Genomic DNA, 16,646 nt, shown 5'->3' with positions numbered 1-16,646 from the left:
CGAAAGATTTCTAATGTTTCCTAAAATAAAGGTTGAAGTTTGTGGGGAAGAAGGGGTAGAAAGGGGAAAATGTCGGTTTGCAGCTTTTAGATGCCTTCTTTATTCTGGACTTGACTTTGCTCATTACTTTGTCGTCAGGGGGTAGAAGAACTTATACCTTTTAATTCCCCGGCCCACGTGACAATGTTTTTGTTTTAGGGTAATTTTTACTGGACAGGAAATTCTCAGAGAGCTTACGTCACCTCCAACAGTTTACAGCAATTACCGTATTGACGCTACTTGTTTACAAAGCATGGAAACTTGAGCAGCCGCGCGAGGACAATTTTAGTTGATTTTAGAGTTCAGACTTAAATCATTATTTTTCTGTGACTTAACTTTTAAGCAGTGTTGACAATGGGGGCCTGAACAGAGCTAGTTTGTTTTCTGTAATCTCTATTGATATAGGGCGTAAAGCAGAGAACAAATCCACTTTCGTTTCTGGGGAACTTCCGGAAGCGTTTACTGCAGTAGTACGCCTGCGCAGTTGGTTTCCACCAAATTGCCCGCTTTCCTCCGTCCGGCTAGCAGGGGGCGCTGTGAGGTAATGGCTAGTCTTCTCCTCAGGGCTCCGGAGCTTTGCGTAAAACGGTAGGAGGCGAAGCGGGCTGAGGGGCGTTCTATCCTCGACTGCCCTGGTGTCTATGACCCTTTGTCCTCCAGCCTCGCCCGGGCTGTGGGCCTGCGGGCCTGGTTGCTAGGTGGAAGCGGGGAGCGGCGGTGGCTGCGGCGGCTACCCGGGCGTTTAAAAAGCTGCTACACAGGCGGCAAAAAGTCCTCAGGCGGCGGACTCGCGTCTCCCTGGAAACAGGCCGGGCCGGGTGGCAGAGCGGCTTTTGAGTCGGGGCCGGGTTGCGGGTGGACTGGCGGCCCGGGGCCGGGGAGCCGGGCGCGCTGCAGGCGGACCGCAGAGCGGGGTCCGGGTGTCCCGGGCCGCAGGCTGGTGGCGGGAGCCTCGGCACGAGTCCAGCCGGGGGTCGCGGGCTGCCAGCCACTCACCCGGGCCCCTCTTCCTCGCAGCAGACCCCGCCTGCGGGCCGCCGACCGCGACCATGGTCTCCAAGTCCGACCAACTGCTCATCGTCGTGTCCATCCTAGAAGGTGAGTGGCCCGGGGCTTGGCGTTTGCGACTGCTGCTTCCTGAATTTTAACAGAGTAGTATGGGACCGAGGCTTTGTTAACCTGAAAAACCCTGTCATCTTTGCTTGTGCCGTCCCCAGAGAGTTTTTCAAAGTCGTACACAGTGAGGTCTGTTGGCCAGTTGATTTAAAAATCCCCCAAGGGAGTTTGAGAGCTCTTAGGGATAGGTGATATTTAGCGTGACTGGCCGTAGACCCAGAGAATGTTGGAAAAACGATTTCCATCAGAGGCAGCACGTCGATGACGTATATTATGAGCCGAAAGTGTGCCTGGAAAGCCCGTTCTGTTCAGCAGTCTCCTGGTAGTACCATTGGTGAGAACTTTACTTTGACTCAAATACACGTTTCCTGCATTTTCAGAAGTGTTGCGATGGCTGTTCCCTTTACAGCTCTTGACGGGGGACGTAGAGGACTACAGTTGTCGAGAGGGTGTATTACACATGCCTCGAAGTTTGGTTTGTTGAATGAGTGACATTTGTTTATTTGGAGACTCACTGAGTGTCAGGCACTGTGCTGGGAATGGAAGAGTAAAATAGTCCTGGTTCTAAAAGCTAAGGGAGTAGCATGGAGAACAATAAACAATTCAAATCATTCATCATGATGTGGAAGAGAGAATGACCACCTCTGTCTGGGGAAGCTGGGAAAGGTTTCCCAGAGGAAGTGACATTGACTTGGCTCCTACAGGATGATTAGAAATTTGTCAGGCGAAGAAAAAGGAAGGAGGGGCATTCCAGGCAAAGGGAAGAGCCAGTGGCGTGTTTAAGGTATAGAAAAACAAGGCATGTTCTTTGATTGCTTGAATTCAGTGTGGTTGGAGAGCAGGTTGCAGGAAAGTGGAGAGTATAGGAGTTGATAGGTAAATTGAGGATAGGTTTTGAATAACATGACGCGAAGAGGTCATCTTGAGTGGTGAGAGGAATGGCTGGGGACCCCTGCCCTGCCGTGGGAGGTATCTTGTGGAGGCCTGGCACCATTTGGGTGGTGAGAGGAAAGAAAACATTACAAACCCAAATTTTGAGTTTTGGAAAAGAAGACTGACCAGAAGCTTTAGTGTTGGGGCAGATTTAACTGTTAGGTTACTGACTGTTTAAAGACATAGGACTGAAATCCCATTGTAATTTGGTGAACATAAGCTTTTGGACTTGGAACTGTGCCCATGCTATGAGGTAACAGAAATGTAAAGCACTCTCTCCCTTCAAGGTTGTAGGGTTCTGTCTCCTTGGGGAGATCAAATTAATGTGCAGGACATATGTTGGGATGTAATACAAATAAAAATAAATAACATGGGCTGTAAATGCAGGTTTTGGAGGTGGGAGAGGATGATGGCTGAAGTGCCTTGAGTGGTAGGTAAGCTTTAGATAAGCAAGGATAGAAGAGAGTCATTCCGGGAGATTGGACAACCCAGGCCACTGTGGGATTGAGCATGGTGGGTGGAACAGTGAAGAGGTCAGCAAGGTGACCAGACCCAAGGAAGGTGAATATTCAGGAATATTGTAAGAAATAAGCTTGTACAGATAGAGTGAAGAGCCCTTGGAGGATCTTGAAAGCCAAGGAATTTAGGTTTAATGTTCTAAAAAATAGGGAGCCAGTGTATATTCCTAAGTAGGAAAGAGTTTTTTTGCAAGTGTACTTTAGTAGCAGCATGCAGGGAAGAGAACCTGGAGTCAGGAAGGTCAGTTAGGTGTTGCTACAAACATATCTGAAACTGGCCCACGGTCCTCCAAACTGTTCCTCCTCTTGTGTTTGTATTTTCATTCATTGTAACCATGCTGTTGCGTCAAGCCAAGACCTTGGGAGTCATCATCTTCCTGCATTCCCTCTCCATCCCCAACTTATAAATGGTCACTGAGTGTTGATTTTATTTTTAAAATAATAGTAGGTGCTTCATATAAACTTTTAAATGAATGAGTTTCCATTGTGGGTGTCTTGCTTTGGGGCCGTCATTATCCACCTAATCTACTGTAGTAATCTTCTCAGTAGTCTGTTTCATGAGTGTTTTCTTTTCAGAAAACACTTAGTGTCCACCTTACTGTCTGGGGATAACCTTTCTGAAGTGCCAATCTAATTTTCTTAAAATCCTTCGGTGTGCTGAGGGGTAAGGTCTGTACTTAAGAGTGGCGTACATGGCCCTTTGTGGTAGACCTGTTGCCTATCTTTTCAGCCTCATCTCCCCTCCTGCCATATGTTCATGTGTTCCCAGTCCTTTAGCTATATTGAGCTGCTTGCAATTTCTTGACCACATTTCTAGAAATGCCCTTTATTCAAAATAAAATGGGTTTCTACTATGAGCAAACTTTGGGCTATTTACTGGATTCCAAGGACGAAAATGACAGCGTTTCTGTTCTCAAGGTATTCATTGTCTTTGGGACGAGGCAGGCACCTGTTTGTTCTATTGCTTATCCTCTATTTTCAAGCTTATTGGAGGTTGTAGTTAGGATAGTCTGAAAATACAGGGTTTTTTGACATATATGAAATTGATTTGGGAAACTTAGTGATCTTTCAGAGCAGCTGAAAATGAGGTCCAGCGAGAGGCCTCCAATTAGTGCTAATTGGGAGAGCCATGCCATATGTGGTAAGACTCTTAATAGGGAGTTTCAAGTGAGAACATCAGGTTGAAACTCACAGGTTTGCAATCAAGCTCTTTCTGGCCAGCTTAATTCCTTACTAAGTGGCTTGTAGCAGGGTGAGTAGCAGCAGGGATGTATTTACTTAACAGTGGTTAAAACTCCCCTAACTGAAATCCCGCTCACCAAAATCCCCCTCACCAGACCTGTAAACATGTTGGCTGTAAGATTCTTAGTGCTTCTTTCTTAGTTTTTTAGCTTTCTGTTTTCAGTGTTTTAAGTTTGTCTCTTTCCACGAGACCCTCAATTCCTCAAGAACAAGTACTCTGTTTTACTCTTTTTGCATCCCGTTTTCTGGCGTAATACCCGACTTTGAATATGCCTTCAACAAACAGTAAAGGAATGAGGTCAGGCAGTACAAATGAACAGTAATGTGTAGGTAGAATATTTTAATATTTCTTGATAATATACAACATTGTCCTTGAAAATAACATGAATGAATAAATGTGTTTATTTTCCTTTGGCTAATTTGTAAGGTATTCTTAACTGTGTTAGCAGGAAAATTAAGATGCAGGTAAATTTGTTTTTGCTAATTTATTTCTCAACTCTCCAGATGATTTAACTGTTCGGTATTAAGTACTGGTATCGTACTATCTAAAATTGGTGTAATCACATTTTTAACTCTTTAATTCAAATGTTATTAAGATCATTGCTGCTCACAGTGTGAACCAAGGACAACACCATGGACATCTCCTGGGATCTTGTTAGAAATGCAGACTCTCTGGCCCACCCCAGACCTACTGAACCAGAATCTACTTTTTTTTTTTTTTTTTGCGGTACGCGGGCCTCTCACTGTTGTGGCCTCTCCCGTTGCGGAGCACAGGCTCCAGACGCGCAGGCCCAGCGGCCATGGCTCACGGGCCTAGCCGCTCCGCGGCATGTGGGATCTTCCCGGACTGGGGCACGAACCCTTGTCCCCTGCCTCGGCAGGTGGACTCCCAACCACTGTGCCACCAGGGAAGCCCCAGAATCTACATTTTAACAGGGTTCCTGGGTAATACATTGCACATTAGTGTTAGAGAAGCACTAATTTATTAATTATAGCTTTCAATTTGATACATGTTTTTTATGAATCATGAATTTGAGTGTATCTGTGAGTATGTGCTAGTGAGGTAGTTTATGGACTATACAAGTCAACCACTGTTAACATATGTCAGTTTTTAAAACACATGCTAAATGATCATATTTGATTTTTGTACACTTGTGGTTAACCTGTACGGTCTTTTTTTCTAGGTCGCCATTTCCCCAAACGTCCAAAACATATGCTTGTAGTAGAAGCAAAGTTTGATGGAGAACAGTTGGCTACTGATCCTGTGGACCATACTGACCAGCCAGAATTTGCTACTGAGTTAGCCTGGGAAATTGACAGGAAAGCACTTCATCAGCACAGGTGACTGTTATTTTCAATTTGTTTGGCTCTTTTTCAGTCTGTTATAAATAAATACATATAGATCTCTAAGTAGATAATAGTAATATTTGTTGAGTGGTTTTTTAATGTGTTAGGAAATTTGTAAGTACTTTGCAACAGTAATTCATTTAAACATCAGACTAACCCTATGAAGTAGGTATTATTTCCCCCGTATTACAGATGAGAAAACTGAGGCCTAAGAGGTTAAGTAACTTGCCTTAAGTCAGTCAGCTGGACAGTGGTAGAGCCCAGCAGCCAGTTCAACTTCAGAGCTAAGCTTTTAACCACTAGACTTAGCTTAGCTTGCTTTTTTCTTTTTTCTTTTTGCTAATGTCTGAGAGAATAAATATTCTAGAAGTGCCATCATGGTGCCTACCCACTATTAAATGTGGGTTGGAATTCACTGTAATTTTTTTTGTGTGTGTGGTACGCGGGCCTCTCACTGTTGCGGCTCTCCCGTTGAGGAGCACAGGCTCCGGATGCGCAGGCTCAGCGGCCATGGCTCACGGGCCCAGCCATTCCACGGCATGTGGGATCCTCCCGGACCGCGGCACGAACCCGTGTCCCCTGCATCGGCAGGCGGACTCTCAGCCACTGTGCCACCAGGGAAGCCCCACTAATTTTTATGAATAAATTTATTGTATATTTTACCTGGCTTGCCAAGGGTATATAGATATATATATATGTAGTAATTATATAAGGTATTCTTTCTAATTTTACACTGGATTTTAGACCTTTAAATACTTTATTGGTATATAAAACATATTTAAAGTTATAGCTTCTTCTTATTTCATGAACTGTGATGACCAGAGCAGGCAAAAACACTAATATTTTATTTTAAAAAGAATTGAAAATATGTTTCCTCTGGGGAACATAGAATCTCTTTAGTATTTGTTCTTTCTTAGTACTAAATGAAATAAAAGTACCAAGTTTAAAAAATGAAAGCCAGGAGAAATTTAATTTCTTCTATTGTTAGATTAGTCCATGGATTTATTTGAAAGGGTATCAAATTCCTAGAGGCTATTAGAGTTTTGTGTTTCATCTCAGTGACTTCTGGAATATCTGCTCAGACAGAGACTTGATATATTAGTGCCTGCCTTGGTGGTTGTGTATCTAATTGTGTTAGTGCAGAGTGGTACCACTCTGTATTTTGTAGACTGAGAAAATAACACAGATAAATTAAATATAGAAATGATGACCTTGTGCCAAGTGCAGGTTTCACAGTCATTCCATTAGATGACAGTGATGGCAAAATCCAGTCAGCTTACTCTATGAGTGAGCCAGTATAGGGGTTCCAGACTCAAAAGAGGCCATGTTATACCAGTGAAGGTCATGCTTATATGACCTTGCCATGTAGTACATTGAATTGCTGTTAACTTAATTTTAATAATTTCTGATATTATGACATTTGACTCTTAAGTTTATTTCATTTTCTTAGCAACAAAAAGAGCTATAAGCATATGCGCATGTGTATTTGAAGCTTTATGTGTGTGTGACAGTCTAAGACAATTTAAAATCAATCTTGAAAATTCATGGTCATTTTTGACTTTAAAAGAGTTCTGTATATTACAGAAGTTTGAGAAACATTGATCTAGATGTTAGCTTCTTCGATGAGAGAGACTAAAATTTTTGAGATGTTTTGTATATTACTTTAGTTGGTGTATAGATAAGTAGACATAATTAATAGTTCATGCCAGTTGAAGAGTTTTTCAGAAAGTATAGAATAGATATAGGCTATCCAACAAAATTATAATTGTCTTGATAGTAGTAGGCTGCTTTTTCAAAGCTAATAGAAAGTTCAGTATTAAGCAAAAGCGATTTTATTTATCACATAAATTGTTATGTTGCAGGCTACAGCGTACTCCTATCAAACTCCATTGTTTTGCCTTGGATCCTACATCTTCAGCCAGGGAAACTATAGGTTACATTGTTCTAGACCTAAGAACTGCTCAAGAAACAAAGCAGGTACTGACCTTTTGATGTTTTGTTACTGATTATGTAAACAGTTGGTTATATTCAATAGATAACAGACTGATAGAAAGGACATGGAATATTGATAATGGGCTTGAGCCAATATGGTAGTTCTTAGTTCTTATGATGAACTTGATTTAGAGAATCCTGACCTTTTGGTCATTCTTTTGGCCTAGAACCATCTCGCTCAAAGAAACTTCTCTCTGAGTTCAAATCTGTGTTCAAGTTGCTATTACCTTTAACACGTTCAGCTCCTGCACTTCACCTTCAAAGGTGTGCCTCTTTTAGAGTTCCTTGCTTCAGTGGATGGTCACCACCCTCCTACCAGTTAGGCGAGCTAGAAATATAGAAGTCTTCCTTGACCCGTCCCTTTCCTGGCCTCCTTGGCCACCCTTTGCAGTTGGTTTTCCCTCCTGATCCACCTGCTATTCTGCATTTTCACACTGCCATCTCAACTTAAGCCACTATCTGTCCTTCTTACCTTGGCTGTCTTAATAGTAGCCTTCTAACTGGTTTCCCTGCCTCCCGCCCCTTGCATTCCTTATGTAGTTGTTAGAGGAAGGGAATTTCTTGAAAAACACTTGTTATGTAAATAGTACTCCCACCACAGGAAGGAAGAACAACTCAGGGTCTTGATTCCTGTGTTTTTTGTTATTGAAAATGCTTCTTATGTCTTTTAAAATATCTTAGAACCTTTTTTGTATGTTACTGACTTTAGAAATTCTAACTTTCAGTTTTTCCTAATGACTTTTCTTTGGTCCAACTTTCTTAAGAAAATAAAGTCAAAAAAAATTCTTTTGTTTTAGAGTCCTCAATTGATTTGAATCTTAAATTAGGATTCTGTGAAGAAAAATTTACCTAACATTTTTGGTACTGATAGCAATGATAGAGGCATACCTTGTTTTATTGCAGTTCACTGTATTGTGCTTCACAGATACTTTTTTTTTTTTTTTTTAAACCAATTGAAGGTTTGTGGCAACCCTATGTCAAGCAAATCTGTTGGGGCTGTTTTCCAGCAGCATTTGCTCACATTTTGATAATTCTTGTAATGTTTCAAACATTTTCATTATTATATTTGTTACAGTGATCTGTGATCAGTGATCTCTGATGTTACTATTGTAAAAAGATTATGACTCACCGAAGGCTCAGATGATGGTTAGCATTTTTAGCAATAAAGTACTTTTTAAATAAGGTATGTACATTGTTTTTTTAGGCATAATGCTACTGCACACTTAATAGACTACAGGATAGTGTAAACATAACTTTTGTATGCACCAGGAAACCAAAAAATTTGTGTGACTCACTTTATTGCAATAGTCACTTTATTGTGGTGGTCTGGAACTGCGCTTAGAATATCTCCAAGGGTATGTGTGTATTTGCAAATGAGCCAGTCAACCTGGCCCAAATTTGGAATTTTTCAAAAGAAACTGAACTGCTTTAAAAGAGGACTTGTTTCTCCTCCATCCTTAGGTACTCATCACCTCTCTGCCCCCAAGTCCTGAAAAAGGTTTTCCTTCTTTAAGCTTAGACCCTGAATACTTCTGCAGTTGCTTTGGTTAAGAAGAAGGTAAATCCTTTTAGGAGGAGGATATCTGAGTTGAGATCATGCCTCTAAATGCTTTTGGTGTTCCTTTTCCCCTTGTCTAGTCCTTTAGGGCAGTTTGTCATCGTATTGGTGAACAAAGTTAAGGAGAAATTTTGGTTTTTTTTTTTTGCGGTACGCGGGCCTCTCACTGTTGTGGCCTCTCCCGTTGCGGAGCACAGGCTCCGTACGCGCAGGCTCAGCGGCCATGGCTCACGGGCCCAGCCGCTCCGTGGCATGTGGGATCTTCCCGGACTGGGGCACGAACCCGTGTCCCCTGCATCGGCAGGCGGACTCTCAACCACTGCGCCACCAGGGAAGCCCCCGAGAAATTTTTTTTAAATTATGTTAGTTTTGGGAAAACCAGATATTGTCTTGTTTAATGTCCTCTGTTTGCCAGCAGAAGAAATATTTGAAGTTGGATAGTAGAATATTTGAATTTCAAGATAAATTGATTCTCTATAAATAAACACAAACAGAAGAGCCTAGATTTATTTTTCTGAGTTAATAACAAAAATATATTAAAAATCCTGTGAACAGCTAAAAATCTTTTTTTCCAGGCTTATACTTAAAATTAGAAAATATCTGTCATAAGAAATACAGCAACAAACTGAGTTTTTGCCTTTAAAAAAACTTGGTTGTGGATTTTTTTTAAATACCTGTGGGCTAGTTCACTCTCTTTTACTTACAAACATAATTTGAATATAAAGCTGCAGTTTTTGGTTTTGATCACTATAAGCACCAGTTCCTATGCCTTTATATTACAGTGGTCAGAGTAAGAATGCTGTTTACACGTATTGAAATGGTGCCCGTTCACTAATGATACACGTGGTCTTGGGCCATGAGATTTTGATTTCGGTATTAGAATTCTTGAGGTTACCTTGTGGTTTGGGGGAGGAGGTGGCTATTCAGGTAATTTAGGATACCTCATTCTGTGAGAAACCCTTTCTATTTCAGTATCAGTCAAATACATGGTTCATAACCCAGAACTCTACCATTAGACCTTACTTAAGTATTTTGTTAGTATTTTTATTAACACTAAGCTTTTCATTTTCTGATTTGATATAAACAGAACAAAGCAGAAATGTGGCAGGCAGAAAACGTATAACAGAAAAAGTGAAAAATTAGGGGTTAGGAAATGGAAAATTGATAGTCTTTGTTGTTGTTGTTGTTATAAGGGATGAAGTGAGATTAGGGATATGAGTGAAGATAGAAAGAAATACACGTACTGGGTTTCCTCCTCTTTAATATATTATTACCTGTTGAAACAGGAGTAGAAACAAGGAAGGCAATCTAAACTTATACTTAATTTTTTCACGAGGAAATTCAGTTAGTTTCCTAAACAGGATTAATTTCTTTTGAGGAAAATGGGGGGAAAGAAAATACTTTAAAAGAGGAGAAAGTACTGAGAAACTACAGGAAATATATTTAGAACCTTATAAAACATTTCCCACTACTGTATATTTCCTATTAACAATTAAGGAGTTTTGCTTTTGTTTTGTTTTGTTGTTACTCTCTAGGCTCCAAAATGGTACCAGTTGCTGAGTAATAAATACACCAAGTTCAAGTCTGAGATACAGATAAGCATTGCTTTGGAAACAGATACAAAGGCACCAGTGGATAGTTTTAAAGCAAAGGGAGCCCCTCCTCGAGATGGAAGAGGTTTGTACATCATCTCTAAGGTTATTCTCTGAGAAGTTATATCTGTGCACTAGAACTTGAGGAAGGGAGGGGAGGAGGTATTATAGGAAGATAAATGCAGGAGTGTAAACTGATCTTACTCTAGAGCAGCAGACACATGTTGGGACCTTGTTACACATGAACACTTGTTGCTCTTATCTCTTGTTTACAAAAATTAGAAATAGGGAAAGATTGTCTTTTCTTTATTTGATATGTATAACAGAACAAAGCAGAATTTTATATTGTTTATAAAAATTGCTATTTAGGAAAATTTTCTTCCTAGGATGAGTGCAAGGACAGCCAAAAATGCTTATGCTGGTCGCTGTTAACTCAGCTTTAGTTTAAGAAAACCTTTTTTTTTCCCTTTATTTTTTAATTAATACACCTTTTTTTGGGAGCGTTTTTTAGGTTCACAGCAAAATTGAGTGGGAAGTACTCAGTGTTCCCAGATACCCACATAAACACACAGTCCTCCCCACCACTATCAACATCTCCCACCAGAGTGGTACATTTGTTGAAATCGATGAACCCACATTGACACATCATTCTCACCCAGTGTCCATAATTAATATTAGGGTTTGTCCTTGGTATTGTACATTGTATAGGTTTTGACAAATGTGTAAGGACACATATCCATGATTGGAGTATCCTACAGAATAGTTTCACTGCCCTGAAGATCCTCTATGTTCTGCTTGTTCATCCCTCCCGCCCCTCTAACCCTTGGCAACAACTGATCTTTTTACTATCGCCATAGTTTTGCTTTTTTCAGAATGTTGTATTGTTGGAATCATGTAGCATGGAGCCTTTTCAGATTGGATTTTTTCACTTAGTAATATGCATTTAAGTTTCTTCTGTGTCTTTTTGTGGCATGATAGGTCATTTCTTTTTAGAGCTGAATAATATTCCACTGTTTGGATGTACCACTGTTTATTTAAACACTCAGCTACTGAAGGATATCTTGGTTACTTCCAAGTTGGGGCAGTTAGGAATAAAGCTGTTACAGACATCTCTGCAGGCTTTTGAGCAGACCTAAGTTTTCAGTTCATTTGGGTAAATACCAAGGAGCGTGATTACTGGATCCTATGGTAAAAGCATGCCTAGTTTTATAAGAAACTGCCAAACTGTAAGAATATATGGTAAGAATATATTTAATTTTGTAAAACACCAACAAACTGTCTTCCAAAGTGACTGTACCATTTTGCATTCCCACCAGCAATGAATAAGAGTTCTTGTTGCTCCACGTCCTTGTCAGCATTTGGTGTTGTCACTGTTTTGGATTTTGTTCATTCTAATAGATGTGTAGTGGTGTCTCATTGTTTTAACTTGCGATTCTCTAGTAATAAATGATGTTAACATCTTTTCATGTGCTTAGTTGCCATCACTATATCTTCTTAAGTGAGGTGTCTGTTCAGGTCTTTTGCCCATTTTTTAGTTGGTTGTGTGTTTTGTTTTGTTACATTTTAAGAGTTCTTTTTATATTTTGGATAACAGTCCTTTATCAAATGTCTCTTTTGCAAATACTTTTTCCAGTCTGTGACTTGTCTTCTCGTTCTTTTGACATTGTTTTTAGTAGAGCAGAAGTTTTTAAATTTTAATGAAATCCACCTCATCAGTTCTTTCATGCATTGTTCCTACAGTGTTACATCTAAAAGGTCATTATCATACCCAAGGTCATCCAGGTTTTTCCTATATTGTCTTTTTAGGATTTAATAAAGTTTTGTGCTTTACACTTTGGTCTATGATCCATTTTGAGTTCATTTTTGTGAAGGTTTTAAGGTCTGTGTCTGTATTCATTTTTTTACATGTGGATGTCCAGTTGTTCCAGCACCACTTTTTGAAAGAGTATCTTTGCTCCATTGTATTTCCTTTGCTACTTTGTCAAAGATCAGTTGACTGTATTTATGTTGGTCTATTTCTAGTCTCTCTGTTCTATTTCACTGATCTTTGTGTCTGTTTCACCAGTACCACACTGTCTTGATTACTGTAGCTTTATACTAAATCTTGAGGTTGAGTAGTATCAGTCTTCCGACTCTATTGTTCTTCAGTGTTGAGTTGCCTGTTCTGGGTCTTTTGCTTCTCCATGTAAACTTCGGAATCGTTTTGTCCATGCCCACAAAATAATTTTCTGGGATTTTGATTGGGATTGCATTGATTGTATAGATCAAGTTGGGAAGGACTGACATCCTGACAATATTGAATTGTCCTATTAGCATAGAATATCTCTCCATTTATATAGTTCTTCTTTGCTTTTATTTATCACAGTTTTATAGTTTACCTCATATAGATCTTCTATATGCTTTGTTAGTTTATTCCTAAGTATTTAATTGTTTTGGGTTCTAATACAAATGGTATTTTATTTTACTTTTTGATGGTACATTTTTAAGAAATTTTTATTTTATATTGGAGTATATTTCATTTACAGTGTTGTGTTACTTTCAGGCGTAGAGCAAAGTGATTCAGTTATACATATATGTATATCTGTTCTTTTTCAAATTCTTTTCCCATTTAGGTTATTACAGAACATTGAGTAGAGTTCCCTGTGCTATACAGTAGGTCCTTGTTGGTTATCTATTTTAAATATAGTAGCGTATATATGTCAGTCCCAAACTCCCAATTTATCCCTCCTCCCCACCATTCCCCTTTGGTAACCATGAGTCTCTTCTCTAAGTTTGTAAGTCCCTATTTTGTAAATAAGTTTATTTGTATCATATTTAAAAAATTTTTACATATAAGTGGTATCATAATGCAAATGGCATTATTTCATTCTTTTTAATGACTGATATTCCATTGTATACATGTACCACATCTTTTTTATCCATTCATCTGTGGATGGACATTTAGGTTGCTTCTATGTCCTGGCTATTGTAAATAGTGCTGCAGTGAACATTGGGGTACCTGTGTCTTTTCAAGTTACGGTTTTCTCCAGATACATGCCCAGGAGTGGGATTGCTGGAACGTATGGTTGCTCTATTTTTACTCCATTCGTTTATTTTTGTTTTTATTCCCATTACTCTAGGAGATGGGTTGAAAAAGATATTCCTGTGATTTATGTCAAAGAGTGTTTTTCCTATGATTTCCTCTAACAGATTTATAGTATCGGTCTTACATTTAGGTTTTTACTCCATTTTGAGTTTATTTTTGTGTATGGTGTTAGAGAATGTTCTAATTTCATTCTTTTACATGTAGCTGTCCAGTTTTCCCAGCACCACTTACTAAAGAGACTGTCTTTTCTCCACTATATATTCTTGTCTCTTTTGAAGATTAATTGACCATAGGTGCATGGGTTTATTTCTGGGCTTTCTATCCTGTTCCATTGATCTATATTTCTGTTTTTGTGCCAGTACCATACTGTTTTGATTACTGTAGCTTTGTAGTATCGTCTGAAGTTGGGGAGCCTGATTCCTCCAGCTCTGTTTTTCTTTCTTAGGATTGCTTTGGCTCTTCGGGATCTTTTGTGTCTCCATATAAATTTTAAAATTTTTTGTTCTAGATCTTCAAAAAATGCCATTGGTAATTTGATAGGTATTGCATTAAATCTGTAGATTGCCTTGGGTAGTATAGTCATTTTGACAATATTGATTCTTCCAATTCAAGAATATGGTATATCTTTCCATCTGTTTGTGACATCTTTGATTTGTTTCATCAGCGTCTTATAGTTTTCAGAGTGCAGATCTTTGTCTTCTTAGGTAGGTTTATTCCTAGGTATTTTATTCTTTTTGATGTGATGGTAAATGGGATTGTTTCCTTAATTTCTCTTTCTGATCTTTCATTGTTAGTGTATAGAAATGCAAGAGATTTCTGTATATTAATTTTGTATCCTGCAACTTTACCTAATTCATCATTGAGCTCTAGCAGTTTTCTGGTAGCATCTTTAGGATGTTCTATGTATAGTATCATGTCATCTGCAGACAGTGACAGTTTTACTTCTTCTCTTCCAATTTGGATTACTTTTATTTCTTTTACTTCTCTGATTGCCGTGGCTAAGACTTCCAAAACTATGTTGAATAAAAGTGGTGAGATGGAATGCTTTCAGCTGTTCATGATTGTGAATGGTTAGCTGTGGGTTTGTCATATATGGCCCTTATTATGTTGAGGTAAGTTTCTTCTGTGCCCACTTTCTGGAGAGTTTTTAATCATAAATTGGTATTGAATTTTGTGAGTAGCTTTTTCTGCATCTCTTGAGATGATCATATGGTTTTTATTCTTTAGTTTGTTAATGTGGTGTATCACACTGATTGATTTGCAGATATTGAAGAATCCTTTTATCCCTGGGGTAAATCCACTTGATCGTGGTGTATGATCCTTTTAATATATTGTTGGATTTGGTTTGCCATTTTTTTGTTGAGAATTTTTGCATCTGTGTTCATCAGTGATATTGGCTTGTGTTCCTCCGTGGGTTTATCCTGCCTGGGACTCTCTGCGCTTCGTGGATTTGAATGTTTCCTTTCCCATGTTAGGGAAGTTTTCACCTATGATCTCTTCAGATGTTTTCTCGGGCCCTTTCTCTTTCTCTTCTCCTTCTGAGACCCCATGTAATAAGAATGTTGTTGCCTTTAATGTTGTTCCACAGGTCTCTTAGAATGTCCTCATATCTTTCCATTTTTTTCCCTTTATTCTGTTCCGCAGCAATATATCCACCATCTGTCTTCCAACTCACTTATCCATTCTTCTGCCTCATTTATTTTGCTATTGATTCCTTCTAGTGGATTTTTTGTTTCAGTTCTTGTATCATTCATCTCTGTTTGCTTGTTCTTTAGAACTTCTAGCTCTTTTTTAAACATTTCTTGTATCTTTACAGTCTCTGCCTTCATTTTTTTTTTGAGATCTTGGATCCTCTTTACTATCATTACTCTGAATTCTTCTTTATGTAGATTGCATATCTCCACTTCACTTAGTAGTTCTTCTGGGGTTTTATCTTGTTCCTTCATCTGGGACATATTCCTCTGGCATCTCAATTTGTCTAACTTTCTGTGATTGCACTTTCTGTTCCACAGACTGCAGGGTTGTAGTTCTTGCTTCTGCTTTCTGCCCACTGGTGGATGAGGCCCAACTAAGAGACGTGTGCAGGCTTCCTGGTGGGAGTGACTGCTTCCTGTCCACTTGTGGGTGGCCTGGGTCTTGACCCTCTGGTGGGTAGGCCTGTGTCAAGGGATTTGTTTAGCGGGAAGCTGGGGGCTCAGAAAGACTCAGCCTGTCTCCTGATGGGTGGGGCTGTGTTCCTACCCTGTTGGTTGTTTGGCCTCAGGTGTCCCAGCACTGGAGCCTACAGGCTGTTGGGTGGGGCCAGATCTTGGGGAGAAAATGGCAGTGTCCAGGACAGCTCACACCAATGAGTACTCCCCAGAAGTACTGCCACCAATGTCTCTGTCCCTGCAGTGGGCCATAGCTGCCCCCCGCCTTTCCTGGAGACCCTCCCGTACCAGCAGGTAGGTCTGGTCCAGGCTCCTATGAGATCACTGCTTTTTCACCTGGGTCCTGGTGTGCATGAGACCTTGTGTGCACCCTCCAAGAGTGGACTTTCTGTTTCCTCCGGTCCTGTGGATTTCCTGCGATCAAACCCCACAGGCCTTCAAAGCCAGTTTGCTCTGAGGGCTCCTCCTTCCCATGCCAGACCTCCAGGCCAGAGAGCCTGACATGGGGCTCAGAACTTTCACTCCTGTGGGAGAACCTCTGTGATATAATTATTTTCCAGTTCGTGGGTCGCCCACCCAGTGGGAATGGGATTTGATTTTACTGAGTTTGCTCCCCTCCTACCCTGTCTTTGTGGCTTCTCTGTCTTTGGATGTAGGATATCTTTTTTGGTAGGTTCCAGCATTTTTTTTTGTTGGTGGTTGTTCATCAGTTAGCTGTGATTTTGGTGTTTTTTTGGGAAGAGGTGAGCTTACATCCCCTACTCTGCCATCTTGTCTCCGTGGTGGTTAATTTTCTGTAAATGGTATTTTAAATTTCAAATGCCACTTGTTTATTATTGGTCTGTAGTGAAGCGATTGGCTTTTGCATATTAACCTTGTCTTCTGCAGCCTTGTTATAATTGCTTATTATTAGTTCCAGTAGTAGGGTTTTTTTGTTTTGTTTTTGTTTTCGGTCTTTCCATAGATGGTCATTCTACAGTTACTTGCAAACAAAGACAGTTTTGTGTCTTTCTTCCCAATCTGCATGACTTTGTTTCCTTTCTTGTGTTTCTGCATTAGCTAGGACTTACAGTG

The 16,646-nt window shown here is 39.9% G+C and overlaps 1 protein-coding gene across 1 annotated transcript in view; it reads left to right on the top strand.

The window, feature by feature from the left end:
• The first annotated feature begins 676 nt into the window (after nucleotides 1-676).
• CEP120 (centrosomal protein 120) overlaps nucleotides 677-16,646 on the top strand; it is an 80,880-nt gene continuing 64,910 nt past the window's right edge. The window contains exons 1-4 of the mRNA XM_060093287.1: nucleotides 677-1,137; nucleotides 5,033-5,189; nucleotides 7,058-7,172; nucleotides 10,281-10,422. Of these exons, the coding sequence (XP_059949270.1) occupies nucleotides 1,089-1,137; nucleotides 5,033-5,189; nucleotides 7,058-7,172; nucleotides 10,281-10,422 (463 nt within the window). The 5' untranslated portion in view covers nucleotides 677-1,088. The remainder of the gene's footprint in view (nucleotides 1,138-5,032; nucleotides 5,190-7,057; nucleotides 7,173-10,280; nucleotides 10,423-16,646) is intronic.

This window comes from Mesoplodon densirostris, chromosome 3 (assembly GCF_025265405.1).
Source record: "Mesoplodon densirostris isolate mMesDen1 chromosome 3, mMesDen1 primary haplotype, whole genome shotgun sequence".
Taxonomy (NCBI): domain Eukaryota; kingdom Metazoa; phylum Chordata; class Mammalia; order Artiodactyla; family Ziphiidae; genus Mesoplodon; species Mesoplodon densirostris.
The sequence above is the reverse complement of the archived record's forward strand: the minus strand, read 5'-3'. Positions and strand labels throughout refer to the sequence as shown.